This window comes from Eschrichtius robustus, chromosome 14, assembly GCF_028021215.1.
Source record: "Eschrichtius robustus isolate mEscRob2 chromosome 14, mEscRob2.pri, whole genome shotgun sequence".
NCBI lineage: Eukaryota > Metazoa > Chordata > Mammalia > Artiodactyla > Eschrichtiidae > Eschrichtius > Eschrichtius robustus.
This window is the reverse complement of record NC_090837.1, coordinates 28,045,311-28,073,153: the sequence shown is the minus strand read 5'-3', so window position 1 is coordinate 28,073,153 and position 27,843 is coordinate 28,045,311. Positions and strand designations below refer to the sequence as shown.

General features: G+C 59.2%; 1 protein-coding gene across 2 annotated transcripts; it reads right to left on the bottom strand.

The window, feature by feature from the left end:
- Positions 1-1,457: 1,457 nt before the first annotated feature.
- On the bottom strand, positions 1,458-25,885 carry TANGO2 (transport and golgi organization 2 homolog). Of its 2 annotated transcripts, XM_068563178.1 has the most exons (9): positions 25,852-25,885; positions 17,430-17,527; positions 11,706-11,794; positions 7,255-7,374; positions 6,746-6,860; positions 5,722-5,792; positions 3,367-3,520; positions 2,882-2,986; positions 1,458-2,392 (listed from the first exon to the last, which is right to left on the bottom strand). In XM_068563178.1, exons 2-9 carry the CDS (start codon positions 17,483-17,485, stop codon positions 2,272-2,274), a joined length of 831 nt encoding a protein of 276 aa, XP_068419279.1. In that variant the 5' UTR covers positions 17,486-17,527; positions 25,852-25,885; the 3' UTR covers positions 1,458-2,271. The 2 variants fall into 2 exon arrangements, with proteins under 2 accessions (XP_068419279.1, XP_068419280.1); XM_068563179.1 differs by lacking the exons at positions 17,430-17,527; positions 25,852-25,885 and adding an exon at positions 13,053-14,386.
- Between the last annotated feature and the right edge of the window lie 1,958 nt (positions 25,886-27,843).

Here is a 27,843-nt window from a genome sequence, read left to right as displayed (position 1 = left end):
GCAGGGTGAGCTGGGTGTGGCAGGACCCCGAGGACCACCTCGCCCTCATCCTCTTCTCTCCTGGCTTCGTGACTCTGCCTCCCCACCCACCTGGGGACTGAAGGACTGTTACTGTGTCTCCCCAAGCCTCAGTTTCCTTGTGTGTAAAGCAAGGTCACAATTTTTTAATCTTGCTTGGGCTGCCATAACAAAGTACGACAAGTGAGGGGGCTTAAACAACAGAAATTTATTCTCACGGTTCTGGAGGCTGGACGTCTGAGGGCAGGGTGTCACAGGGCCGTGCTCCCTCTGAGGGCTCCAGGGGAGGACGTGCCCCGGCCTCTCTCCCAGCTTCTGGGGTTCCTTGGCGTGAGGCAGCCCAGCTCCAGTCTTCACAGGCGTCTGCCTGGGTGCCTGTCTGTCCCTGTGTCCACGTTTCCCCCTTTTTATAAGGACACCACTCATATTGGATTAGGGCCACCCTAACGATCCCATTTTATTCTGATTACCTCTGGAAAGACCGTAACAAGATCACATTCTGAGGTACTGGGTGCTGGGGTCCAACATATCTTTTGGAGGGCACACAACTCAGCCCATAACAATAGAAACAAGTCTTGGGCTGCCCCTTCCTCAGGGGTTCCAAGCTGCCAGGGAGCCCAGGGCAGGCAGGGGCAGAGGGGACCGTGACAAGTGTGGGAAGCTTTTCCTGTGCAGGCCCGTCCCTGGGGCAGTGGCAAACATCTGAAAGGCTCTTCAGATGGCTTTGCACCCAGTCCAGCGGCACCCCACGAGGGCAGACCTGCCTGGCCAGGGCAGGTGCTGGTGTGGGGACCTGGTCCATTTCATGGTGCAGGGTGGCCTGCTGAAGCAGACAGAGGGTGTTGGCAGTGCCGGAGCTGGGAGCCTGGCTAGCCATGGCTCAGCTGGACACGTGGGTGGGGGGCACAGGCTGCGTCACACTGGGAGCCCCTTCATGCCTGGCTGTGGGGTGGTGAGCAGGAAGGGAGAAGTGACGGAGAGGCAGGTTGGGCCCAGTCAAGGTCCACAGCCCACCCGAGCTGTCACTGCACTGAGAAGGCCAAGTCGGGTCGGCCGCTGAGGCGGAGGGAAGCCTGAGTGTCAGCATTGGACACAGGACCCCCAAATGCCCAGCCCCAGCTGGGGACAGGAGCTCCAGGGTGCTTGCCCAAAACAAGGGCCCTGGGGTAGGACAGACTCCACCTGCTCTGTTACCTGAAGCCCAGCCCTTCCTGCCATCCCCTGGCCTCCACGGTCCAGCACGTGTGCACTGCTCCCCAGGGCTCCCACCTGCACCTGGATGAACTCCTGGCTTCCATCACAGTGCTCAGGAGGCCATGAGCAAAAGGGAAAAGAGGAAGAGCCCTGCACCGGGGTCTGGGCCCCAGGAGCTCCTGGGGGCTCCCGCACGGCAGCTCTGGTCATCCTGTCACAGAGTCAAGGGCCTGGAATGCACTGGCTCACAACGGCCTCAAGAGTTTTATTATCAGCGTCTCACATTCAAGTACAGAGTCTTATGAAGTTTAACTCCCTAGGAGAAGGGAAATGGCAGGGGCAGCTGTGTCCCCTCCCTGAGATGGGCCTGCCCGGAACCCATGACCCCCCTGCACAGGTGGAGGCCTGAGAGCCTGCCGAGGCGGCCCAGTGCACATGGATGCCCCCTCACAGGATAGCTCCACACACAGGACCCCCCGGCACCCACAGAACCACCGGACCCACCCAGCGGCCTGTGCCTGTGCTATGGAGGAGGTTTTCCTCATTCAAATGTGGCCCGTGTCCTCTCCAAGAGCAGGGCTGGTGGTCAGGAACTGGCTACGCCCAGAAGAGGAGGGGCCACTTTGAAACAGACATCCACTCTTGTTGTCGGGATCACAGCAAGACTCACTGGCCAGAAGCACGTGTGGGTGTTGAGAGGCACAGCTCTGCGTGTCTGGCTCGCATGGGGGGTGCATGCCTGGAGCGTGTGCGTGTCTGAGCACGTGTGCACACGTCTACTGCCTGTAACGTGTGTGCGCGTGCATGATGGGTGTCACGTGTGCCTTGTGTGAGCTTCTGTGCGTGGGCAGGGGGAGGCACGGCACACCTGGGCCTGCCGCACACCTGGCCATGGGCCTCCGTCATTTCCGCTGGCACAAGGCTGGACCCCGAGCTTGACGTGGGGATGCAAACAGTTCACACACATCAGAGGGCTCTGGCCCTGGGGGACGCTGGCCGAGTCACAGGCAGTACCTGTGACAGGGCCTCCCGGGAGCCCCGGCCACACCCGGGTGGGGGTTAGCTCTGCAGCCTGAACTCGTGGGTGCTGGTCTCCCAGCAAGAGGGGTCCGTGCCCAGCATGCTTCGCTCTGTGAAGGTCACGTGCCCATCTGCATCCACAAGGATGACCGTGTTGGTTCTGAAAGAGAGCATGGGGCCTGTGTTCAGCCCGCTGCCCCTGGACCCCTGCACGCCAGTCAGAGCCCCAAATGGATCAGACCAGAGGTGCGAGGGGCCTTGCTGGGCACTGGCCTGGCTCGAGATGGGTCACAAAGAGCAGCAGCCTCAGTCTCGGTGAGCAGAGGGTCCCCTGTGAGGCATCAGGGCCCTGAGCTGCGGGCCCCACAGGCCCCTGCCCACAAGTCCTATCACCTCCCCTCTGAAACACCCCCAGGCCGCCCTGCCCACCCTCTGCAGCACGAGCCCTGATTGCCCACCACTCTCAGCAGGGTGGGCCCTGGGCTGACCAGGCACTTCCCCGCTCAGAACCCCCAGGGCTCCCAGCACCACCACCGGGGACTGCCCAGACACCTGCAGTGGCTTCTAGGCAGAGTGGAGGTGGGGAGGAGTTGGGGAAGGTGGGCTCCTCCAGGGACAGGAGGGCCCACCAGCGGCCCATCCGTCGTACCTGGTGCCGTAGTCCGGGCAGCGCACACACACAGCCGCATACTTGCTAAGTATGGGCTGCACGTACTCCCTGCCCTGGTCCTCGATGGCCGGGTCCGGCAGCTGCCTGAAGGACAGAGGAGGGGTCACCACTGGCCGCCCCCCACCTATCCCCACCAACGCTCAGCCGCAGCCCTGCAGCGCCTGAGGAGCCCTCCAGCCTCAGAGAGGGGCTAGGGGAACCACAAGGGTCGTTCCGGGCACTTTCCAGGTCAAGGCCTCGAACCTCCATCTAGCCTTTCACTCAGGGCTCCATTGTGGGGGCCAGGCCGCAGGACAGCGATTGCCGGCCAGTCCCTGTGCTGGGGCCACCAGGAGCTTCCCAGGGCCCAGGGCACGAGCTCATGGGCTCTGTCCAGTCAGAGCCGTGCAGGCCCTGTGGAAGGACAGTAGCCACCTCTCAGAGCCGGGGGGAGGGTGTGTGTGTGTGTGTGGCACGGCACTCACGCCTCTTCGTTGTTGAGCACGTCCAGGAGCTGGGCGGCCAGGGCGTCCTTGGGGAGTGCCTGGCCTCGCTCCACGGCCTCCAGGAAGAGCCGCTTCCCGAAGCACAGCTTCCTCCAGGGCGTCTCCAGCAGCGCGTTGCTTAGCCCGTAGGTCCCTGCAGGAGGGGTTGGCTCGGCCAGCGTCGGAGGTGTCGGGGGCTGTGGCTGGAACTCCACCCACCCGCTCCTTCTCTACATGCGTCCAGTAACTCGCCAGGCCTCAGGGGTGGGTGATCGGAATCAACAGCAGAGGAAGGTCCGTCCATAAGTTGGGGGAGCCCGACATGGGGGTCCACCTGAGAAGGTCAAGGCTGGGAGCACCACAGCCTGAGGCCAGGAGGCGGCCCACCGGGGTCAGCCGGGGTCAGGGAGCCCGCTGACCTTGGCAGGCCCGAGGCGTAGGCCAGGTCCTGGCTGGGGGCGCCATAGGGTCTTAGAGCAAGTTTCTCAGGACAAGTTCTCAAGAAGAGGCCCAGCCTCAATGTGGAAAGGCCCCCAGAGCCTCTTCTCAAGAGGCAGCAGGGGCAGCCAACCTGGAGCCATGCGGCCTGAAAAGATGCACCAATGACAGAGAGCCACCACCCTCTGCTGCTACCGGACTCTGGGCCAAGTCTGACATGACTACTGCCACTTGGCACTGTGGGGCCCATAGTCACGCCGCCAGCCACAGCATCACCGCGCTGTATCCATCAGGCACCTGGCAGCCACATGCAAAGAACAGAGCAGGACCCCCACCGTGCACCACACACAAGAGTCCATTGAAAATGTCTCAAAGACCTGAACATGAGAGCTAAAACCAAATAGGGGAAAAGCTACACAACCTTAGATTAGGAAATGACTTCCTAGATGTGACACCAAAAGCATGAGCAACAACAAAAAAAATACATAAAATTGGACGTCATCAAAATTTAAAATGACGTACTTCAAAAGAGACCAACGAGAAAGGGGAAAATCCCACAGGATGGGAGAAAATATTTGCAAATCATGCAACTGATGAGAGACTTGTATTTAGAATATATAAAACAATTCTTACAATTCAATAACAAAAAGACAACCCAATTTAAAAACAAGCATAGGACTTGAATAGACATTTCTCCAAACAAGATACACAAATGGCCAACAAGCACATGAAAAGCTGCTCAATGTCATTAACCATCAGGGAAATGCAAATCAAGGCCACAGTGAGACCGCATCATACCCCAGAACAGCTGCGATCAAAAAGTCAGACAGTGACAAGTCTTGGCGAGGATGGGGAGAGACTGGAACCTCATAAGTTGCTGCTGGGAATATAAAATGGCACAGCTGCTTTGGAAAACAGTCTGGCAATTCCTCAAAAGGTTAAATGGTTACCTTATGATCTAGCAACTCCACTCCTAGGTCCACACACAAGAGAAATGAAAACGTTTCCACACAAAAACATATAACAAACATTCACAGCAGCATTTTCCACAATAGCCAAAAGGTGGAAACAACCAAGTGTCCTTCAGTGGATAATGGATAAACAAAAGGCAGAAAATCCACATGATGGAATATTATTCAGCCATAAAAAGGAATGGAGCCCTCACTCACGCTACAACATGGATGAACCTTGAAAGCATTACATAAAGGGAAAGAAACCAGACACAAAAGGCCACGTATTGTCTGCATCTGTTTATGTAAAATGTGCAGGACGGGCAAATCCACAGAGACAGAAAGGAGACTAGTGGTTTCTAGGGGCCGGCGGCAGTGCCAGTGGGTGTGGTTTCTTGGTGAGGTGATGAAAATGTTCTAGAGTTGGATTTTAGTGATGGTTGCACCACTTTGTAGATAGAGTAAAAACGACTGAGGGCACACTCTAATGAGTGAACTGTATGACATGCGGTTATATCTCAATGGAGCTGTTGTTTTTTTTTTAAGGGACATGGATCAGGCGCGGCAGGCTCAGGGATGAAATAGGACGGAGTTCAAAAGAATTCCTTCCAAGCAGCAATTTAGCAGAAAAGAAGCATCTCCAGTCACAGTTGAGGGCATCATGGGGTGGTTTCCAGATGCTTCCACAAAGGCCACAGAATTGCAGGGGGAGGTCTCTGCGTCCTTTTGTGCCTTTTAGCTTCCAATTCTCTCCAGACAGCCAGGGACTCGGTACAGGGGGAAGGCAACCTAACCTGTGGGCAGCCTCATGTGGACCAGGTGAGGCCATGGCCACTACTGGCCACAAGGTACACGAACGGCCGAAAAACAGCCCCAGGAGGGAAATCAGCAGGGACCCGGTCCCTGAAAGTACTGGGGTCCCCACAAGAGCAGCCCCACCCTGTGCCACCCGCCAGAGCAGCCTCACCTGGCGCCAGGACAACAGGCTCACGCTCCCCCCGGTTTCCATAGTAGCAAATGACATCTCCCTTCTCTGTGCTGCGGACCGGAGGGGAGACAGGGTCAGACGGGAGCCACAGGGCGTCCCCAACCCTCGCCACCTGGCAAGCCCCACAGCCCGGGCCCCAGCACTCAGGTGGCACCATCCGTGCAGGCACCACTGTTGCTGAGCTATCTGCCCCCCACCCCGCCCAGCATCTCTCTGTGTGCCAACATGGGCCTGGCCACACCCCAACTGCCACTTCCCCACGTGGCCCCAGCCTCCTGCAGAGTCCCAGCAACCTGACTCCTGAATCTCACAGCCAGCGCAGGTACCCTGGACTCAAGGGCCTGCACCTCCCTGGGGGACCTGCTCCTCCCGCCTCTAGGACAGGCCCCTCTGCCCCTGCTCCTGCCCTACTCCCAGGCAGTCTGCCCCACCCCGGGGCGGAGAAAGCTCCCGGCCACCATGTCCTCTGGTGACAGGGCCCATGGGTGGCATGGACAGCGTCATTGCCCCAGGAGCCGTCCGCCGAGCCCCTTGCAGAAGCCGACGTGAGCCTCGTCACCCACTCTGCCCAGCACTCGGCAGCGCCCGACCACCATGGGGCCCGGGGTCTCCGTACCCAGCTGTGCCTGCACCGCCTTCTCCACCGGGGCACCTCTGCCACCAGACCACAGGGCAAGTGAGGTATGGCTCAAAAACGGGCTCCTCAGCCACAGACACAGGGAGGAGATGAGTCGGAGGGGCCGGTCTGGCCCGGGTGCACCCCTGGCCCTACTCCAGCTCCCACAGCAGGAGCTGGCGGCCCTCACGCTGCCCCAGCTTGGCTCCCTGAGTCCCCAGGACAGTGGGTCTGGGAGGCGCTCGGCCCTCGGGACGCTCCCTGAGCCCACCAGGTGTAATGTCCCCAGAGAGGCTGCCACAGATGCCCCGGCTCCCGCTGCCTGCCGAGCCTGCAACCCAGCCCTGTGCGGCGCCTGGGGGCTGCGTCCCCACCTGGTAGACCCACCTTAGGTCGGCCGCTATGAGGTTGAAGCCGTTGTACAGGTGGCCCTCTGCGGAGACCTTCTTCAGGTAGGACAAGCTATCCACGTCTGAGGTCAGAAACTGGGCCACGAGTTCACCTGCGTCAGGGGACACACGCCCATGGCCGGGGCGGTAGGACTGAGCCCCTCTCCCGGGGAGACTGATGGTCCCCCACGGGACGGCCACACCTCAGGAACCCGGCAGCCAAGGAGGAGGGCACCAAGAACTCTGATTTTGAAAATTTTTCCTGTTGTGCCCCGACATGGAAGTCCAGCACGAGGGGAAAAGTCTTCAGTGGGGACAGTATATGTCCACCAGACGGGCAGTGACAACACGGCAGTCGGGAGCCATGCCATGGCCACAAGTGGGAGGCATATGGCCAGGCCGAGGGTGGCTCCCGGCGTTGCCAGCCATGGGGCTTCAGGGCCCCTCTTTTCGCCACTCCTCCCGTCCCTCCAGGTGCCCAGGAAGCCTGCCCCCCCAACCCCGTACCTCGGCCCCGGGCGTCCCGGTCCAGCCGTGGCTGCAGGTAGTTGGTAAGTGCCGCCAGCTTGCCCCGCGTGTTGATGCCCAGCCACGTGCCGCCTTCCTTGCCTTCCTCCATGTCCAGCCCTGCGGCAACAACAGTGTCACCACCAGCCCAGCAGCCCTTATGGTGAAACGGGGACTGGAACTCCGCAGGCTGAGGCAGCCCCTGGGGACCATGGGTATGTGGGAGAGACCCTCGCCCGGGACAACACCTGATGCCCCTGGGAGCCCCCGGCCCCTGCACAACACATCCTGATGCCTGGGTGGGCGTCAGGCTCGGGGCACAGCACCAGCTCCGTTGCAGAAATCACGCCAGGCCCCAGCCCCGCATCCTGATCAGGTGTAGGGACACTGGCTGTCTTCCCTAGGCAGGACCCAGCCCTCGGTGGGCCCTTCACTAGGAGCCCCGCAGGCTGCAACCCTCCATAACCGTGGGCCCCGCCACAGGGCAGCAAGGCCACTACAGCCCCAGGAGAGTGTCTTCCCAGGCCAGAGGGGCATTTCACTTGACAACTGGAGTGAAAATAGCTAAGTCATTAACATATTATTATTATAACAGTAATAAGTTATAACAGTAGAAGAACTAAAAGCCGCAAAGATCTGAAAGAAGCAAAACTGTCCTTATTTGTACAAGATAGGATCGTATGTAAAGAAGATCCAAAAGGATCTACAAAAAAAACCTACTGGAATAAGTGAATACTTGGCAAGAACTGGGAAATGAAAATTCAATTAATCATTTACAACAGCACTGAAAGAGTTTTAAAACACTTAGGAAAACGTTACAGGAAAGATGTGTGTGCTGAGGGATGGACGTCAGGCCGACCTAGTTAAAGGAGGAGACTTGTTCCTTGCCCGGGAAGCTCACATGGTTAAGAGGACAGCTCTCCCAGAGTGTGGAGAAAAGGGAGCCTCCTACACTGTTGGTGGGAATGTAAATTGGTGCAGCCACCATGGAGAACAGTATGGAGGTTCCTGAAAAAACTAAAAATAGAGCTACCGTATGATCCTGCAATCCCACTCCTGGGTGTATACCCAGAGAAAACTAATTCGAAAAGATATACGCACCCCAATGTTCACAGCAGCACTATTCACAAGGGCCACGACATAGAAACAACCTAAATGTCCACTGACAGATGAATGGATAAAGAAGATGTGGTACGTATATACAATGGAATATTACTCAGCTATAAAAAAAGAACAAAATAATGCCATTTGCAGCAACATGGATGGAAATTATTGTACTAAGTAAAATAAGTCAGAAAGAGAAAGACAGGGCTTCCCTGGTGGCGCAGCGGTTGAGAATCTGCCTGCCAATGCAGGGGACACGGGTTCGAGCCCTGGTCTGGGAAGATCCCACATGCCACGGAGCAACTAGGCCCGTGAGCCACAACCACTGAGCCTGTGCGTCTGGAGCCTGTGCTCCGCAACAAGAGAGGCCGCGATAGTGAGAGGCCCGCGCACCACGATGAAGAGTGGCCCCCGCTTGCCGCAACTAGAGAAAGCCCTCGCACAGAAACGAAGACCCAACACAGCCAAAATTAATAATAATAAATAAATAAATAAATAAATAAGCTCATTTAAAAACAACAACAACAAAAAAAGAAAAACAACAACAACAACAAAAAACGTAGCACTTAAAAAAAAACTGTTTAAAAAAAAAAAGAGAAAGACAAATATAATATGATATCACCTGTATGTGTCATCTGATATATGACACAAATGAACATATCTATGAAACAGACTCATAGACATAGAGAACAGACTTGTGGATGCCAAGGGGGAGGGGGGGTGGGGGAGGGATGGAGTGGGAGTTTGGGATTAGCAGATACAAACTATTACATACAGGATAGATAAACAACAAGGTCCTACCGTACAGCACAGGGAACTATATTCAATATCCTATAATGAACCATAATGGAAAAGAATATACACATATGCATGTATAACTGAATCACTGTGCTGAACAGCAGAAATTAACACAACCTTGTAAATCAATTGTACTTCAATAAAAAAATAATAAAACAAAACAAAAAAAGGATGACAGTTCTCCCCAAATGACCAAGAGGATGACCATGATCCCAGTGAAGACCCCGTGGGCTGGTGTTTATAGAAATTCATAAGCTGGCCCTGAAGTTCAGGACGTCCACAGCAGTCCCAACAAGCAGCAAAGCCACAGGGCTCACCTCAGCTGGTTCCCAGACTTGCTCAGAGGCTGCAGCACCCGAGACATGTCAGTGGTACACAAGAGTCAACAACGGCCCCACACGGATGTGATCAACTGACTTTCAGCCAGTTTGCCATAGTCATGCACAGGCCAGATGAGGCCCACTGGTCAGTGCTGCAGGGACAGCTGGAGAGGTGGGCATGGCTCAGTCCCTGCTTTGTACTGCACGCAAAGTTTAATTTGAGACAAATCACAGACCTAAGCATAAACCCAAATCAGGAGGCTTCCAGAAGCACACAGAGGAAAATATCTTTACGACCTCATGATAGGTAAAGACTTTGTGGGTAAGACACAAAAAGAACAAGTCACAAAACAGAAGATAAACAGCACTTCATTAAAATAAAATATTCTGCTCACCAAAGGACATCATGAAGAAAATGAGACAGTGACACAATTATCCAGCAAAGGATTCACATCCAGAGGACAGAGGCCTCTAACAAACCAACAACTAGAAAGTGAATGAAGCTTCCACATCTGGCCAAACAACAGAGTCCAGACAAGGAAGATACCACGGTGGAATTTCTGGAGATAAAAACTACAGTGTGTGAGATGAAAAATATGCAGAATGGGATTAAAAGCAGATTAGACACTAAAGAAAAAAAGGTTAGTGAACGTGAGTAAAGGATATGGCAATAGAAACCACCTAAAAAGGAGCAGGGACAACAGAGGGCTTTTAAGTGAACCGAGCATCACCGAAGGGCACGACCACTTCAGATAAACTGACACACCTGTGACTGTGGGGCTGAGGAGAGACAGCAGGAGACGGAGGACTTGAAGAAACAGAACCCAGAGGTTCCTGAATGCCTAACAAGTCCCCAGCAATGCTGACGCTGCTGCTACAATTCTGTGCACGCTGGGTGACGCCAGACAGAGGGAGGGGGTGGACCTTGGGGTCTCCCAGGCTTGAGCCGGGCGCAGTGGCCACGGGTCCACCCAGCACTGCGGTGCAGCAGGGCCACCCTCCCGCCTGGCAGGACCCGTATCAACGCGCCAGGGGCCGCCTCCAAACCACTGCAAAGGGTGAAGGACTTGAGTGGCTGGGGCTCCCCAGCGGGATGGGCACTGACCAGGGCAGGTAGTGTGGAGCCCAGGGGACCAGGCAGGCTCACCCTTCGTCTGAGCCTCCGTGTCCTCATCTACAAAGTGCCCCAGCAGTGCCTCCTGCCTCCCTCCCGAAGGATCAGCTCCTCGCCCTTCACCTCACCCGTCCTGAGCAGCCCCCACTTCAGCCTCCCATGCATGCCCTGCAGCAGTGACACACACAGCCTGCCCTCTCCCCACGACCCCTTTGTTCCGTCCTAGCCCAGGATGGTCCTGGCCATGCCCACAGGCTCCCCTCGGACCCCCTCCTGTGGCCCAGCAGGCCTGCCCCTGGACCTCTGGGGGAGCAATGGCCGGCCTGGCTGAAGACCCCACACACGACCGCTGTGCCCAGAGCTCAGGCAGCGGGGGCCTCCCTGCCAGCCCCACCCCACACTCCCGAGCAAGCAGGTATCCAAGGTCTCCCGAGCAGCTTCTGGTGAGGCCAAGACCCAGCCTCACCCTCCTGCACTCCCACCCTCCTGCACTCCCACCCTGAGGGCCCCGCTCACAGCTCTCCCCACCTCCTTCCAGACCTCCGCTTTGGTCTCCCCACTCCCATCCTCCTCCCACGCAGCACCACTGCCCGACCCCAGTCCACACTGGAGGCCTTCGTGAATGCTCCAGACGAGCTTCCAGGCTCCGCAGGCAGAGAGGGTCCCTGGCCCAGCCGACACCTGTCTGCACGTCCTCCGAGTGGCCCCTGCCTGCTGGGATAGGAGCTGCTCCCTCCAAGGGGCCCGCGGAAGCCACCGGCAGGGCAGGCGGGGTGCGGTCACCTCCACTCCACCCCATGGGCTCCTCATCGGCTCCCCCAGCCCTGCCAGCCAGGCCTCTGCTCCCCAAACTCAGGCCGCTCTCCCTGGGGCAAGGGGTGCCAGGTGTGTAACAGAATTACATGCACATGCACATACACATGCATGTACACACACATGCATGCACGCACAACCATGATGCTCTGAGGTGACCGGTCTGAACTCATGCCTCACACGAGACCAACCGCAGCGGATGGTGGATCCAAATACAACCCCCACCTTCCATCTGCTTCCCCCGGGGATCCGGGCACGTGAAGCTGAGTGGACGGTGCTGGGTGGACAGCGGGGACACTCACCGCTGAGGACCTCGTTGTTGTTCCCCCAGAAGTCCGCGGCCCTGGAAGGCCGGTGGTAGAACTCGTCCCTGTTGGCGGCCAGGATGAGCCTGAGGAGAGAGCACGGCTGAGGGTCTCGTGTGAATGTGGAAGAGTCATGTGTTTCCTCTCGTTACCAAGACAACGCACCTTGGTAGGCAGCAACGTGGGCAAGTCCCAGAGAGGATGGGGATCCGCTGGGAGGAGGAGACGGGTGGCTGCCGGCTCAGCCCTGCTCGCCTCCGCCACCTGGAACAGGGCGCTGGGCGGGCGTGTCCTCCTGCCCTTTGGTCCCTTCCCTGAAGACACCCTGTAAGCCTCCCACCAGCGCTCAGGGACTCCGAGGGCTGCTCCATCCCGCACTTTGGGGTGTCTTTGGGAGGGAGCGAGTGAGGACTTCTCTGTGTTTCACTAGTGCTTTGTATTATGAATCAAACAAGTATTTCTTTGGCAATTAGGAAAGACGTCGATGTTTTCAGGGCCCTGGTTTTGAGGTAAGAAAACGAAGTTTTCAGTCAGCTTTGCCATTTAAAATAACTACGAACACAGACAGTGACTGAGTGGGCAGGGTCACCCCACAGGGTCCCGTAGACCCCAGGGTGTAAGAGTGGCCGCCGAAGGACCCTCCAAGCACCGCAGGCGGGCGCGGCACCTGGGGCCACAGTGGGTCTGAAACCAAGTTCGCTGAGTCAGGGGTTAGATCCTCAGAAGTCTTCAGAGGTACTGTTTGCATCGACTCATTGATTTCATGAATATTGGCTTGTGGTAAAATGTGAATTAACAAAGACACTCACAAAATTGAAGGCAAAACCAGTGCTGGCACCCCAGGGCCCTGGAAGTGTCTCACCTGTGCGCACGTGTCACCCCCCACCTGTGCCTCCCACGCCACCTCGGCCACAGGCGCTGGCACCGCCAGGGACCACCCTGGAAGCCTCACCACCCTCAGGATGCCCGTCTAGCCTGTGGCCTGGCTCTTCCTCCACACAGCTGGCTCTAGGGCTGCGCCGGGTCCAGGCGCAGGGGGCAGGGGGTTCACTGTCCCTGACACGAGCCGCAGCCGCTCACAGAAGGATCCTCTGCAGCTCCAGCTGCCAGGCCCTGACCCGGACCCCACCCCCTGCCTCTTGCCACGTCTGCCCTGTCCCCCTGGGACCCAGTCCGGGACCCATCCTGGCAGAAGCTTGCTAAGCAGCAGTCAGGAAAAGGACAGCGCAATGCCCCCCCTCCCCGGGTGGGGAGACTTGGCTGTGGGGCCTGGGCCCCACAGAGGGTGCGGTGGCTCCTGTGCCAGGATCAAGCGTCCTCCTTCAGGTGCCCAGCGCCCCTCACCTGCCCGCTCGCCTGACCCCTGCAGTCGCAGGGGACAGGAGGCTGAGCCCGAACCAGGCCGGTGCCGTGGCTTCTGGTTCCCATTCTTGTGAAGACTCCAGAAAGGAAAACTTAGGGAAAATAACAAAGCGAAAGAGCAGTGCCTCTGTCCTCTTACTCCAACTGCCCATTTGTAGACAAGAAGCGAGGTGTTTGCTAATCGCTAGGAGCCTGAAGCGCTGGGTTGCTTTCATCAGAGTCACTGTTTAGCCGAACTGCTGGTGGGCATGATGGTACCACGTGGAGGCTCCAAGCGAGAGGAAGCCCCTCACTTCCAAGTCCAACTGGGCACAGTCATGGAAAGGGTCTGTCATCATTTGAGGGGTGGGTCTGGGCACAGTCAGGGGAGGGATCTGCACACCGCCGGGGGGTGTTTGGCAGCAGTGACGGGTGCACAGGCCAGGGTCCAGTGAAGTGTCCAGTAGTGACAACCTCCATGGAAGCCACCCCAAAGGGCAACAGCTGGCCCAGCAGTCCCTCCAGGTGGAGCCAGTAAAAGCATCAGCCTGTGGGTCTAAATGATATTTTGACAAAGAGGGTGGTGACGTGACAGCCATGACAGCGCCATCCTGACGGGAGTATGCTGGTCTTCTATGCAGCCAAACATCTACACAAATGCGGCAGCTTAAAGCAACGCCCACCCATCATCTCAGCCAGGTGCTCAGCCCCGGGGTGACACAGCTGCTGGTCGGCGGGGTCTCCGCTGTTGCAGGGGTCAGTTCCTTGAAGCCATGTGACTGGGGCCCCTGGTCTCGCCTGCCGCGCGCCGAGGTCACTCGCCTCCTGGAGGCCGCCCTCAAGCTCTGGCCACGGGCCCCTCCAAGGGCAGCAGCTTACTCCCTGAGGAGGGGCTGGTCCCTCTGCGGGCTGCCCAGATGAGGTCAGGCCCACCCAGGACACCCCCATCCCATGAACTCCGGGTCCCCCGATTCGGGACTTTCATCGTGTCGGCAAAATATGGAGGTTCCAAGTGCTGGGCAACCTCAGGCGTGGTGGGGGGTGAGGTGCAGAGGCCGGGACCCCCCAGGGGTGACCCCAGGAGGGTGCGGCACCTGTGGGTGGGCAGGTATGCAGCCTGGAAGGCAGGTCAAACCCAAGGGCGCCTGGGGGATCATGCTGGACAGTGCCTGGGGGGACATGGCAGTGGGATATGATGCGGGGAGAGCTGCCACGTCTGGAGGGATGGGTGCCCCAATATGGAGGGCAGTGGGCTGGTGACATGGGGGTGGGGTGCAGACGAGGGGTCCATGACAGTCATGGCCCAGCCCAACATCAGGCCTGGAGCTGCTCTGCAGAGGCAGTTCACATGTACTCCCGGCCGCACTGGGCTGTCTCCCCCTCCCTTCCCACACCCACGAGAGCACTTGTCTGAATAGCCCACAGGACACACGCTCTAAATCAGCTGCAGCCCAAGGAGGGGAGAGAGGCTTCAAGAGCCCCACAGGCACGGCAGAGCTGGCAGGGCTGGCCTCATCTTTCAGGAACTAATTCTAGGGAGGCCAGAAAACAGGTTCCCATGAGACTGGAAAGGACAAAGCCAGGAGCGGCACCACCCACAGCATCAGAGTGAGGATGTCCCGCTCTGTCCTTCAGGGCAGAGGTGATCTGTTTAGATCAATGCTTACACACGGCAGGGATGGCCACAGACCCAGATGGAAGAGTCCTCTGCAATCAGCTGACCCTGGAGCATTACTGACACAGGGGTGACCTTAGCTCACAAACACAGGTGAAAACAGGTGCGATGTCGAACGTGCCGGAGCAGGGGCCTGTGTGGGTCCCAGGCCCCGGACAGGCTTTGTGGGCAGTGGTGTCCAAGTGGACGGCGGCCCTGGGTCTGGGCCTTTCCGGCTGTGGGGAGAGGACCTAGTCTCAATGATGCATGACGACAAAGCGCCACAAAGACCCACCCCACCACCCAACATGAGGACACGGACCAACGCTGCAGGGAGCCTCTGGTACAGCCATCAGAAGACACACGAGGAAATCAACTTGGAGGTTCCGTGTGATCCAGGATTTTCTGATTCTGGGTACATACCCAAAAGGACTGAAAGGAGGGCTGGGACAGGTACTTGTACACTAATGTCCACAGCAGCCGAGAAGCGGGAACAGTACAGGTGTCCGCCGACAGGATGGACGCAGACACAAAACGTAGTCCATCCACACAAGGAACATTATTCAGCCTTAAGAAGGAAGGAAATCCTGACACATGTTACAACGTGGATGAACCTTGAGGACATTATGTTGAGTGAAAAAAAGCCAGACACAAAAAGAAAACACATGATGCTACTTCCATGAGGGACTTAGAATAGTCAAGGTCATAGAGACAAAAAGAAGGAGGGTGGGTGCCAGGGGCTGGGGAGGGGGATGGGGAGTCAGTGTTTGTTGGGCACAGAGTGTCAGTTTGGGAAGATGAGAACGTTCTGGTGACGGTTACATGACAGTGTGAATGTGCTTAATGCCGCTGAGCCCTGCGCTTAAAAATGGTAAATTTATGTCATGTATACTTAACCACAAACACACACACACACAAAGTACACTTCTTCTCCTGACATCACTGGGTGGGGGGCCGGCAGTGAACACAGTGATGGGCACTGGGGTGGGGGCAGAAGCTGCTGCACTGCCAGCCAGGGCAGCGACAGCTTAGGTGGGAGGGAGCCCAGGTGAGGACAGCCAGGCCTCCTGGCTCTGTGCCTGCCCCCCGCAACTCCAGGAGCTGGGGGCCCCTCCTTGGTCTCCAATGGGCCCAGGGTCGGCTCACCAGGCTCTCCTCACGGCCCTGCTGCAGTGTCCCTCCCACAGCAGCTCCACCCCCACTCCTCCCGTCCTAGTCCCACATCACACGTGAGAGCTGCCCACCCCGGAGCCGGAAGCCCCTCTCACCCTCCAACGCCATCAGGCTAGGACAACATTTGAGATCAATGCTGAGACCGAGTCCCAGCCCGGGAGCTGTCAGAGGCAGGTCCTGGCAGGACGCAGGCTCCCCCTCCCCGTCCCTTCCATTCCTTCTCACTCCCAGGAGAACAGGGGTGACCTCAGGGCTTGGCTGAATCCGTAAGAACCAAGGCAGCCGTGGACTCGGTGGCCATCAGGCCGCGTGTCCTCACTTGTCAGGAGGAAGGAGTGCTACTCTCAGCGCGGGAGGCGACAGCACCAGTGATCCACCTGTTGCCTCAGCCCCACTCCCGCCCTTCCTGGGGGCTCTGCAGTGGCTGCAGGTCCAGTTCTGTCAGCAGAGGGCACTGGAGGGACGCTGCAGGGGGAGAGGCTTCTCTCCCAGGCTCTGGGTGCGGCTTCCCCAGCAACAAGCGCCCCAGACAGCGGCCAGCGCGAGCAGAGCAGGCAGACTTCCAGCAAGTGCCCAGAGAGCTCCCGGCTGCCCGGTGTGCCACGGCTGTGCCCCCAGCAAGGTCTGGGTCTCAGCCCAAGGATGGAAGACAGGCTCTGCCTCGGGCACCCCGATCCCACAACAGTTTATATTTCCACGAGTTAGACGTTCCCTGCTCGAATCACTGCTCCGGGATTCTGTCCCCTGGCTGGACCCTGACTCACACGGCATGCTCTGTTGGGGGCTGCTCAGGGCCAGCTCCCGGCCCCCAGCATGGCCCTGCTGCCCACTCCCCTGCAGGAAACGGACACTGGGCACCCCTTGTTCCCCGTTCCCCAGCCTGGAATGAGTTACTTCAGCCACACATCAGGTAGCACGGAATCCCAGAAGCCAGTTGAAATGTTCCAGATCTTGAGATGATGTAAACTTCCTAGGCAGTCGCACTAGTGGCTCATCTGTGGTTGAGGGTCACATCCCAGACTCATTCTCCGTGTGGATAAATGTCGGTGGATTCCCACCAGGGTGCCGGGGAATGGAGGGGCGCCGTCCAGAGCCGGGGGTCATGGGGAGGAAAGGAATCCGGACCGTGTGTGGCGCCTCCTCCAGCTGGTCCCCCAGCTTCCCTGACCCGCCCCCCGCACTCTGCCCTCACCACCCAGACTGCTCACTGGCCACAGGCTCCAGCCCCACAAGCCAGGTGTCGCTCCCTATCACTCTGTTCTGTTGCAACCGGATCCCCAGTCAGAGGTGCAGGGCTGTGCTGGACCCACGTCACTCCCCCATCCTGCCCACATGGCCACCTTCAGCGGCTCAGTCTTAGCATCTCTGCACATCGACTCAGGGTCCCTGCCCACACTGAGTGGCCACTGTGGGAGAGGGCAGGGCAGGGCCCGGGCAGCATGTCCCAGGGCCTGGCCTCTGCCCCCGACCCCACACATGGAGCCTAAACAGGCACTGAGGATGGCGTGTTCCCAAGGCCGAGCAGGATAGCAGACGCAGCATGAGGGAGTTACCTGTACGCATTTTTGGAAACGGGGCGAGGATCGAACTTAAAGAAGATGATGCACATGGGTCCCCAAGGGGTGGCTTGGCTCACACGGGGTAACGAGGTCTGTGGGAGAAGGAAAAATGAGTTGAGTAAATGGCAGACGACAGAACTGCCTCCCAAACCTGCAAAACTCCCTTGCCCAAACGGAATGGGCTCACGACGCCCAGACCCTCGCTGGACGAGGAGACCGCGTGTCGGATGCCCTGACACTCATCCATCTCTGTAAACACGCTCCTGGGCACTGGCCAGACACTCCCCTGACGCCTGTGACCTCGTTGGCCCTGGATTGTTGGCAATTGCTTCTGGTTCTGGGGTCTGAAACGGAACCCTTCCCACCTTGGGATTCACAGGAGGATGTTCCCACCACACCGACCCTGGCTTCAAAGCCATGCCAGCATCGCATGGTGGGTGGGCGGGCATGGTGGCTCTGGCCACCGTGCAAAGAGAAGCCAAGGATGGACCGGAGCCCAAGGCCAGCACCACAGACACAACCGTGGCTCAGAGCCACGCGGTAGCTGCCCAGCACACGAGGCCTTCGGGCGTCCCACCCTCCTCTCACTCATGCTCACTGGTCTGGCTGGCACGGGTGGCAGGGGCAGGGTTCACCCCAGTATTTTCCCTGTCGGCCCCCACAGGCCCTGGAGGGACCCCCAGGATTCAGCCCTGTGTTCCTCCAGGCACAGATGTGGTGACAGCCTCAGAGGACCAACTTTTGTGGCTGTGCAGCTGAGGTGCTGCTGCGGTGACGAGCACCATCTGCAGCAGCCCGGGGCACTAGGGGATGTGCGCCATGTGAGATGGGCTGCCAGCCGCTGCCCCACCCCACCCCACCCCACCCCACCCCACCCCAGGATGCTGGGCCACATGCAGTGCTGACACAGAAGGGCCCTGTGCAGAAGGGTTCCCCAAGGTGATGGGAACAGGCTGGGTTCCCGCCAGGGCGGCCTGGCAATGTCCACTGGTGGCCATCATCCCAGGAGTGCCTGATGATCCCAGTACTGGTAGGCAGACTGTTGGGACCGACCTCCCTGGTAAAAGCAATTCCAAACGCTTGAAAGAAGGTGAAAAATCTTAAAAGCAACCAAGAGCTGACAAGGTCATGCAGGATTTAGCCAACATCTCAGAGAACACAGGAACCCAGAGAGGAAAGACAGCAGAGTACAGCAGCAGTTCCTGCCCCAGGGCAGTGGCCCATGGGGCAAACCAGGCTCTGGTGGCCTCAGGGATGAGGGAGACAGAAGACACGGCCCAGGACCGCCCCAGGACAGGGAGCTAGGGTTGGGGGGTTGTATCCACAGCCACACCAGGGCCGCAGGGAAGGCGCACAGAAGTGGGGGTGGTCCCTGAGAAGCTCCATGTGCAGAGCTAGGGCCACACCGGGGGTCCAGGGACTTGGTCTGATGGGTGCTTGCACTGGCAGTGCCCCTGGGCACCAGGCAAACCAAAGTTTTCCTCTTCATCCCAGACTTCCGAGAAGTCTCGCAAATAATTTCAAGAACAAAAAGCAGTACAATAGAAAGAACCACATAAAACAAAGCACCACAGCAAGAACCAGCAGTAGTCCCCACACGTCCCATAAACCAGCCACTGAGTGCAGGAGAAAGGAGCTCAGGAATATCTGCAGGGAAAGGACATGATAAAGAGTAAATGGGGTGTCCACCCCAGCACCAGAAAGACCCTTTAGAAACAGCAGCCCCAGTAAGTACGACTTAAAACTTGGCAGAGAATGTTCGGCAGATTAGGCACAGAGAATGAGAATCACCCAGAATGCAGTGCAGGGTGATGGGAAGCACGCTGGGCATCACAGGGCCTCGTCATCCCACCTGTCCCGTGTAGCTGGCGGGGCTCCCAGCACCTGCCTCGTGACCAGAGTCCAGCACAGAAGACACAGGTCCCCCACCCTGAGGGGGCTGGTCTCTCCCAGACACAAGGATGCTCCAGGCAAGGTTGGCCTGTGTCATCTGTGGCAACCAGGCTGGCTGAGGTCAATGGGAGAAGCCCTGCTGAGATCCCACCACCCCCGGCCCCGCCAGGACAAAGGGCTGCGTCACCAGGAACACACTACTCTGGGCCGTCAAAGGAGGCCAGCATGCCTGCCATCCCCCCACGCCCAGCCCAGGCTGCATGACCGGCACTGGGCGAGGTCGCCGGCCACCGCTGCTCACAGGCCAGATGCAGAGCCCCCCAATTCGGCTGCAGCACCCCACCACCCTAGCTGGCCCAGGTGGGTGGCAGACAAGCCCTCCAGAAGGGGGTGGCAAGAAGGGCTCCGTGGTCAGAGGAAGGCTGCCGAGAGGTCTCCGGGCAGCTTGCTGCCAGTGGTGTGGGCGCGGAACCCAGGGCTGCGGCCTCAGTGAAGAGTGAAGACGCGGTCATTGGGAGGGAAGGACCAGAGGAAAGCCAGCCCCTGGGGAAGAGACCATCAGGAACTGCCTTTCTCTCCAATCCCTCACCCCCCACTCGAGCCAGGCCCGCTGCCAACTGGCCCATCCCCTTCCCGCTTCACTCCCACCACCCCCAGCACCCTCCTTCGCAGGTCCTGTGGGTGCAGGGCCCTTCTTCCATCCTGCCCCAACCCAGGCCGAGCTCCAACACCCTCTTCGGGGCCTGGCGAGTCCTCCCTGACACCCCTGCTGACTTTTGGGGCTCCCAGAGCAAGCCCTGGACACACCACTGCCGTCCCACCACTGCACTGCAGCGGGGCACTGACTGGGGCATCCTGCCCGGGGCACTCCGCTGCTGGGAAATGCTCCCCTCCGCTCCTAAGGCTTCCAAGGCCATGGAGTGGGAAGGTGAGGCGGGGGAGCAGTTCAACAGGTCTCACTGCTCCAGGTAAACTCAGGGCTCCTCCTCACCAGGTGACACCTAAGCCCGTCAGGAGGAAGTCACCCTGAAGAGCACCTGGGCTGGCAAGTGCCGAGGGAGGGGGGGCGACCGGGGCAGAAGCATGCCGGCTTTCTCACGCCATCCCCGCCCCGCCCACCTCCACCTGGAGCCTGGGGTGTCCACACGCCCATGTCAGAGCTCTGTGGCTGCTGGGGCCGCCATGAGGGCCAGGTGGCCAGAGGCAGAGGCAGAGCCAGAGGTGGGCAGGAAGGTCCCGGGGCCTGACGAGGAGCCTCACCCACAGGCCTCAGAGACCACAGGGTGGACGCCGCCTGGAGGTGGGCAAAGCCTGCAGCTTCAAGCGATACAGGAAGCCGTGCCGGCCCAACGGGTGTGGAGGCCGCTAAGGTGACGTGCACACCCCGCCAGGTGTGTGGATGGCAGTCGGATGCCACACGCCTGCCCTCTGCAGGTGAGGGGGCTCCCTCCCTCCCCCTCCCCCTTGCTTGGCCCCATGGCAAGCAGGATGGCAGTGGGGGACCCAGGCCAGGAGAGCAGGGACCCCACCCGATGGGGCAGGTGACACACTGACCTGGAGGAGGCCGGGCCCCAGTGCCACGGGGCAGGGGAGGGACAGCTGGGGACCCCTTTCCCAGGTCGGGCACATCCTGGGCAGGCTCCTCTCTCACCGAGAGTTCAGGTGGTGCCAGAGGCCACATGAGGGTTCTGGGGGATGGGGGTGCCTGCTGGCTGCACTCGGGGTGATAGTGTGGGCACACGTGGGGTCTCCTGACCCCAGTACATGCTCTCAGGATGCCCCGGGCACTGGACCTGCCCACCTGCACCCCCTGGCACACGAATGAGCTGCTCCAGCCACGTCACGGAAATGCTCGGCAGCCAGCGTGCTCCTGAGCATCCCTGCTGACCCTCCCCAGGTGCGAGCAGCCCCCAGGAAAGCTCACAGTGGGGCAGCCGGCTCCGTCCTGGCCACAGTCCTGGAATCACTGTGCCCATGTGTATCTCGCTGGGGGGCTGCCTTACAACTGCCTCGCATACAGGGGTGCAGCCAGGCCTCAGACGGGCCCCCACGGAAGGAAGACCCCAGACGGTGGCCTGGGCTGAGGGGAAGCCTCATGGGCAGCAGTCTGAGGGGGCCTCCCGGGACCGGAGCATGCAGGCTGTGAGATGGCCGAACATCCTGACAGGTGCCCAGGGTGCCCACGTGGCGTGGCAGTGGGTCTCTGGGCCTGGTGGCAGAGAGAAGCCATATTTGTCACCACTAGGGTTGGGGGGCATGTCGTTTTGTGCTCACTGCAAGGCCCCAAAGGAAGGCCCCCGCCCATGGCTCCACGTACTCCACAGATGTATGCTCCATCACATGCACAGGACCCCGCCACCCTGTCTTCTTGCCATCTGGCCATGCGGTTCGCCCACGCCCGGGGTAGCGGCGTCCCCCACCTGCCTGCTGCTGCCCGGGGCATGTGCACCTTCTGTCCACTCTTGCCATCCAGCTTCCACCCATACAGAGCAACACAGCCGGGCCCGGTGCGCACGTTCTGCAAACAGGCTGAGGACCTTCCCAACAGGTGTCGTCCTGTCTCCCAGGCAGACACCCGGGAGGCAGAATCACTGGGCAGGGGGTGGCGCTCTTAGATGAGCACGCCCGGCCAACTCCCTCCAATGTCTGGCACAGGGGCGTCCAGCACGAGGGGACCCACCACTGCTCCCCCCACCCTCACCGCAGTGGCAGGAGATGCTCAGGTGGTCTGCTGGCATCCCCCAGCAGCTACTGGCACACCGTGCCAGGATCCAGGGCCTCTGTCCCACAGTGCGGTGGCAGCGGGGTGGGGTGGCCCATCCCTTTGCCTGTGCTGCCTCCATCGGAACCCATATGTCCTTCCACAGCAAGTCCCCCCACTTGTACTGCATGGTTCTCGCCCTTCTCATCTCAAAGCAAGAGCCCCTTTCTCTTGATTTCCGTGCGTGGTTGCGTTTGGGCTTTGTTGTAGGATGTATCCAGGGTCTGCCTATGTGGGAGGTGTGAGCCACGGACCCCCATGCTTCCCAGCAGACGGGCATGCTGTCTGCCACCACCTGGGTCACGCCCTGGACACCCCACCACTCGGCCCCTGAGCTTCAGCACATGCTGTGGTATCTGGAAGGTGAGTCTCCCTCTTGGCTTTTCACAGAAGCTTCTAAAACTCCGACTGATCAGGGCACACCAGGCACTGTGGGGTACCCGTGTCCATGAAGTGACACAGACGAGGAAGTCCACAGCCCGGAGCTGGAAGCCAGGCTGTCTGTCCATAGCGGTGTCCACCCGCCTGAGCAGCGTGGGGCACAGCGGGACCCCACCCATGAGAGCATACCACTCGGTGCTTGTACGAGGCAAGGAAGAAGCAAGACTCATGCGTGGGTACAGAAGTCAGGGCAGGCCACCTGGCCAGGGGACAATGGAGACCCGCAGGGAGACGTTTGGGTGCTAGTGACGGTGTCCACACCCTGATCTGGATGGCGGCTGCATGCTGGGCTCACTCTGCACCATCCCTGGAGCTGGACGCTGCACACTTCCGGTAGGGAAAACAGGATCATCCACCTGGAAAGCTGCCCATGAGGAGAACATGGACAGACCCTGCCCTCCTTCCCCGCTGGCTTTGAGTTGCTATTCTGGGTGGGGGGGCACTGAGGGGTGAGGCAGGAAGAGCAATTCTCAGGAGACCGGACAAGGCGGATCCAGCCCCAGCTCAGAGCTCCTCAGAACAGGACGGAGCGGCCAGGCTGCCCTGAGTTCTGCACAAGGACCCACACACTCAGGTGACCACCGGGTGGGGTGGGGGCCTGTGCCCTTGGGGAGCACTTCCCTCTGTCAGACAGAGGGGAGCACGCTAGCCAGAGGCAGCGAGGAATGCGGGGACACATGCGAGCAAGCAGGAACGAGGGGGCCTGGGCCAGTGGGACAGTGAGGCCCCGGGTCCCAGCAATCAGTCTCCTCTGGCTGTTGCTTAGGGCTCTGGGCAGGGGATGATGGAGCCCTAGAGTCGGCGGCTCCACTCCTTACGCCCAGCACCGCACACATGTGGAGGAACGTGGTCAAGGCTAGCCAGCCTGTCCATCTGGCCTTGAGCAGAGGAGCTGGGCACCCCACCCACCCTGCACAGGGCGGAACTGGACGGCAGGAGCTGCTCTTTACAAGTGACGTGTGACGTCCCCCCAGGCTGCCAGCAGAGGAGGTAAACACATGGGAACACATTGTCGCTGTTCCGGAGCCTTCGCTGAGAAAGCCCTGCCATCCTAATCGTTCCAAGCAGCCCGCCGCCCCCCCCCCCAAACTCTGTGCCCTCCTCCCTGCCCACGACCTAGAACTCCATAATCTACACTCTGTCATCTGGCTGATAAGTAGCATTTCACCATGACACATTTTCTATGGCGACACTCTTTCCTGAGATCTTCAAGATGTCTTAGGAGCACTAATTCAGCCTCATACCAAGTATCATTGTCCCTTCAAGGTTCAAAAGGGCAACACAAATGAGGAATATACAGTGAGCCACGGTGAGCTCTGGATGCTCCGCACCCCGGCCCCTCCTGGCAGGAACACAGCTTCCCCACAAGGCGGGGGCCAGCCCGGCCTCATGGTGGCCCCTATAGCTCACATGGTTAATAGGGGAGGAAGGGGGCATTCCCACCAGCCCCTCGAAAGAGGGTGGAAGTAAATACTTATAGTAGGCATGGTCCTGAAGACCCAGCAGAGCCGCCCTGAGTACCAGCCGACACCACGAGATAGGGGCTGGCCTCTTTACTTTTAAGCGTGTATCCATTATTTCTGCAACCTAAAAAAAAAGTTGAGAGGGAAAAAAAAAAGGCTTCATCGATACCCTGAAAAGGGAACTCAGTGGTCCAGGGGTGTCCTCATTCTCTCAGAGCCCATCACCAAACCCCGAAGTCCAGACCAACAAACTGTCCTCAACACCGGCTGACATGTTGCCAAAGGATGGACCCAGTCCTCACACATCTGGGGTGTCAGTGACGAGCATGGCCCTATTTGTAGCAGCCCGCCTACCTCCCTGCCCTGGGCTACTGACATCCTCAGAAGCAGCAGCATCCACGGACAGGCGAGTGGGACCAGGAGGCGCCTTCTAGAGCAGCAGCCAGCACAGGAATAAGTCCCCACAACACCACATGTAACTACACCCAGGGTAAACATGATCAAAGTGACAGCCCAGAAATGAAAAAACAAAGAAAGCATGAGGCAGTAATACGGCTCAGGGGCTGGGCAGCGGGGCAGAGCTGACGGCTAGTGGTCTGGTCTGAGGGGCCTGCATTCTGCAGACACACCAGTAACACACAGCCACAGGACTGCAGGACACATGCTTTTGAAGTGAATGGTCAGGGGTCCAAGGGGGTGGGAGCACCAGGGCAACATGCTCCGCCCACTGGGAGCCCTGGGAACCTGGAGAGGGGGGAACAGAAGCTCTGCTGTGTCCACCTGCCAACACAGCCACCCTCCTGCAGCCCCACCCCACACGAAAGGTCACCCGACGCAGGAAGGTTCTTGGGAGAGGGACTCAGGAGAAGAGGCCAACCCTGGCTCTTACTGACCTTGGGAACACCATTGGCCCTCGGCCTGAGTTTTCTTCGCTGTGAACGGTGTCTGGCCAACAAACACTTGCCGTGAAAGGCCGCCCAGAAGACTAAGGAACAAGCAGCAAAAAGCAATTCCCAAGAGCTACCAGCTGCAGGCGCCCCTTACAGCACCATTACTGCACAGCTGCCGCATGGAAACAGCAACAGCAAAACATCAGTGGGCAAGTCCGCAGCAGGATGGCAGAGCAGGCCTGCCTGACCATGTGACATCCCCAGTGGAGGACAGACGGGGGCTTGAGCCTCAGGGACCGGTCCAAGGCCAGAAGGCCCAAGCCAAATCTGTGGCCCAGAGGTGAGCGTGGTAGCTGCTGGGCGGGAACGCGTCTTAAAGCCCAGAGGCTACAAGGCCTTGCCCAGCGTGCAGCCCTGCCCAGTCTCCTCCTCTGACGCCCTGGGGGGAAGGTCTGAGTATTGAGCCACCCCAGGAAGACCGTGTCCAGACGCACAGATGACCTGGCACTTGCTGCCTCCCCGGAGAGACATCAGCTGTCACCCACAGCAGGGCGCAGGGAGGGAGCAGCGTGACTCAGGGCTCTGGGGCCGACAGCCGCGTAGCCCACCCACCCTCGCCCCGCGATGACCGCGCAGCTCCTGGTCGTCCAGTCTGCCCCACCGAGGGACACCGGCCCTGCCTGCGGGGCCCACGCCCCACCCAGGCGGGGACACTGGAAACGCCTTCCAGGAATGGGAGGGACGCTCCTTCGGCCGGGGTCGGCTTGGTCTCCCCGGACCGGCCGCTGGATTTGCATTCACCGCCTCGAGAAGGGGAAACTGAGGCAGGGCGGGCTGTACGGCCGCTTCCGACTCCGCGCCCCACTTCCCGAGACCCGCTTCCCGACTCCGAGCCCCGAGCACCGCGGGGAGCGCAGCCGGCCACCCGCCGCCGGCCACCCGCCGCCCGCAGTCCACCGCGTACTCACCACCTCCGCCACCGCCGCCGACTTCCGGGTGCTGCGCCCGCGCGCCGCCGCCACCGCCCAGGCCCCGCCCCCCACCGCCTGCGCGCTCGCCATTGGGCAGCGCGGCTAGGGGCGGGGCGGCGAGCCGCGAGCCGGAGCACAGTTGGCTGCGCGCACCATCGCTCCGGGCTGCACCTCCCGGCGCCCCGCCCCCGGGGCTGCGCCAAGCGCCCGGCTGCGCCTCGTGACCCCTGCGGCCTTTGCAGCCCGCCCGGTTCGGACACCGGCCCCTCGGCCCTGACCTCGAGGACATGTCACCTGCCCGCCCAGCGTCCCGCGCTGCACTGGGCCCTGCTGGAGGCTCTGCAGGGATGCTCACTGGTGGGGCCCTGCTCGCCCCCTCCATGCCTCTGAACTGGCCATCTTCCTCACTGCACCCCTGACATCCCTGCCAAACTCAGGACAGACCCTGGACCGGCCACTGCATCCTTTAACCCACCTCGAGGCTGTTCTGCAGGGCCGGCCCCAGGATGAAGGGCTGCCGGCTTGATCTGCACCGGGTTACAAGTGAGCAAGAGGCTGGGAAGGGGCACTGACCCGGGCCCTTGCAAGAGAACAGAGTCATTCACTGGGCTCCCTGCGCACACTGGCCTCTGGGCTGTGTCTGGGGTCTGAGTGCAGAGAAAGTGGGGAGTCAGAGGCCCAGGGCTTGCTCCAAAGTGGGCCCTCAGCAAATAGTTATATTAAGGTTAATAACAATGTGCTAAGTGCTCTAAACCCAGAGTTGCAGGACACAGCTCTCATTTATCCCATTTTACAGATGCAAACATCGAGGCTCAGAGCAGTTATGTATGTCACTTGCCTGAAGTCAAAAGAAGGTGGCAAGTAGCAGTGGCTGGATTAGCTCCACAGCCCTGCGTTGAGGTTGTAGGTGCCCTGATCCTTCCTTGGAGCACTGACGCCCTGTGAAAACTGGGGCTCAGAGAGGGCAAGGGCCTGGCTGGTAGTAAACACAGGCAAGAGTAAAACCCAAACCTGCATGACACCCCCAAAGGCCCATTCCACCCCACTCTCTTGCCATCTCATCTATGTTCCTCCTGGAACTCAACAAAAGCCCTTTACAGGCACAGAAGCCAAGGACTCCCGACGTCCAAGGACTCCTGGCCAGCAGGCGGCAAACCCAGTGAGACACTCAGTCCTCCCTCCTGCCTTCTGTCAAGAGAGTCATGCTGGGTGGGTGCCAGTGATTCCCCTCCTGGCAGCTGGATCATGCAGTCCAGCCAAGAGGTAGTAGTGTTGAATAAGCAGGACCTGGGGCTTGGAGGCGAGTGACCATGCCGTGGGGGATGGGGCAGCAGCTGCAGTAGTCTGCCCCAAATCACTGGGCCAATGCCTTAGAGGGGTGGGACACAGACTGGTCAAGCCCTCCTGAGCAGTGCCTTCCCATTACCTGCAAAGTGGGATGCAGCCATGCTTGGGTTCCGTGGAGGTTTAAATCCCACTTTGCCATCACCCAAGGAGATGCATCTGGGTGGGGGTAGTCTCAGGACTACAAGGGGTTCACTGCTACCTCACCTCTAAATACATACATCCAGGGGCTTCCCTGGTGGTCCAGTGGTTAAGACTTCACCTTCCAATGCAGGGGGTGCAGGTTCGATCCCTGGTCAGGGAGCTAAGATCCCACATGCCCCACGGCCAAAAAACCAAAATGTAAAACAGAAGCAATACTGTAACAAATTCAATAAAGACTTTAAAAATGGTCCACGTCAAAAAAAATCTAAAAAAGAAAATACATAAATACATACATAGATACATCCTCAGATGGGGAGCTCATTACCTTGTGTGGTCACCCTTTTGATCTCATGCATCTGCAACTGTTGGGAAGTTCCTCCTAATATCCGGCTGAAACCTTTTTCTCCCTGCAGCTTTCCTCACATGCCCCAGGTATGCCCCTACAGAGTTGGCCAGAAGCCAGGTAGAGAGAGCGAAATATAGGAGACCAGGCTACTGGGC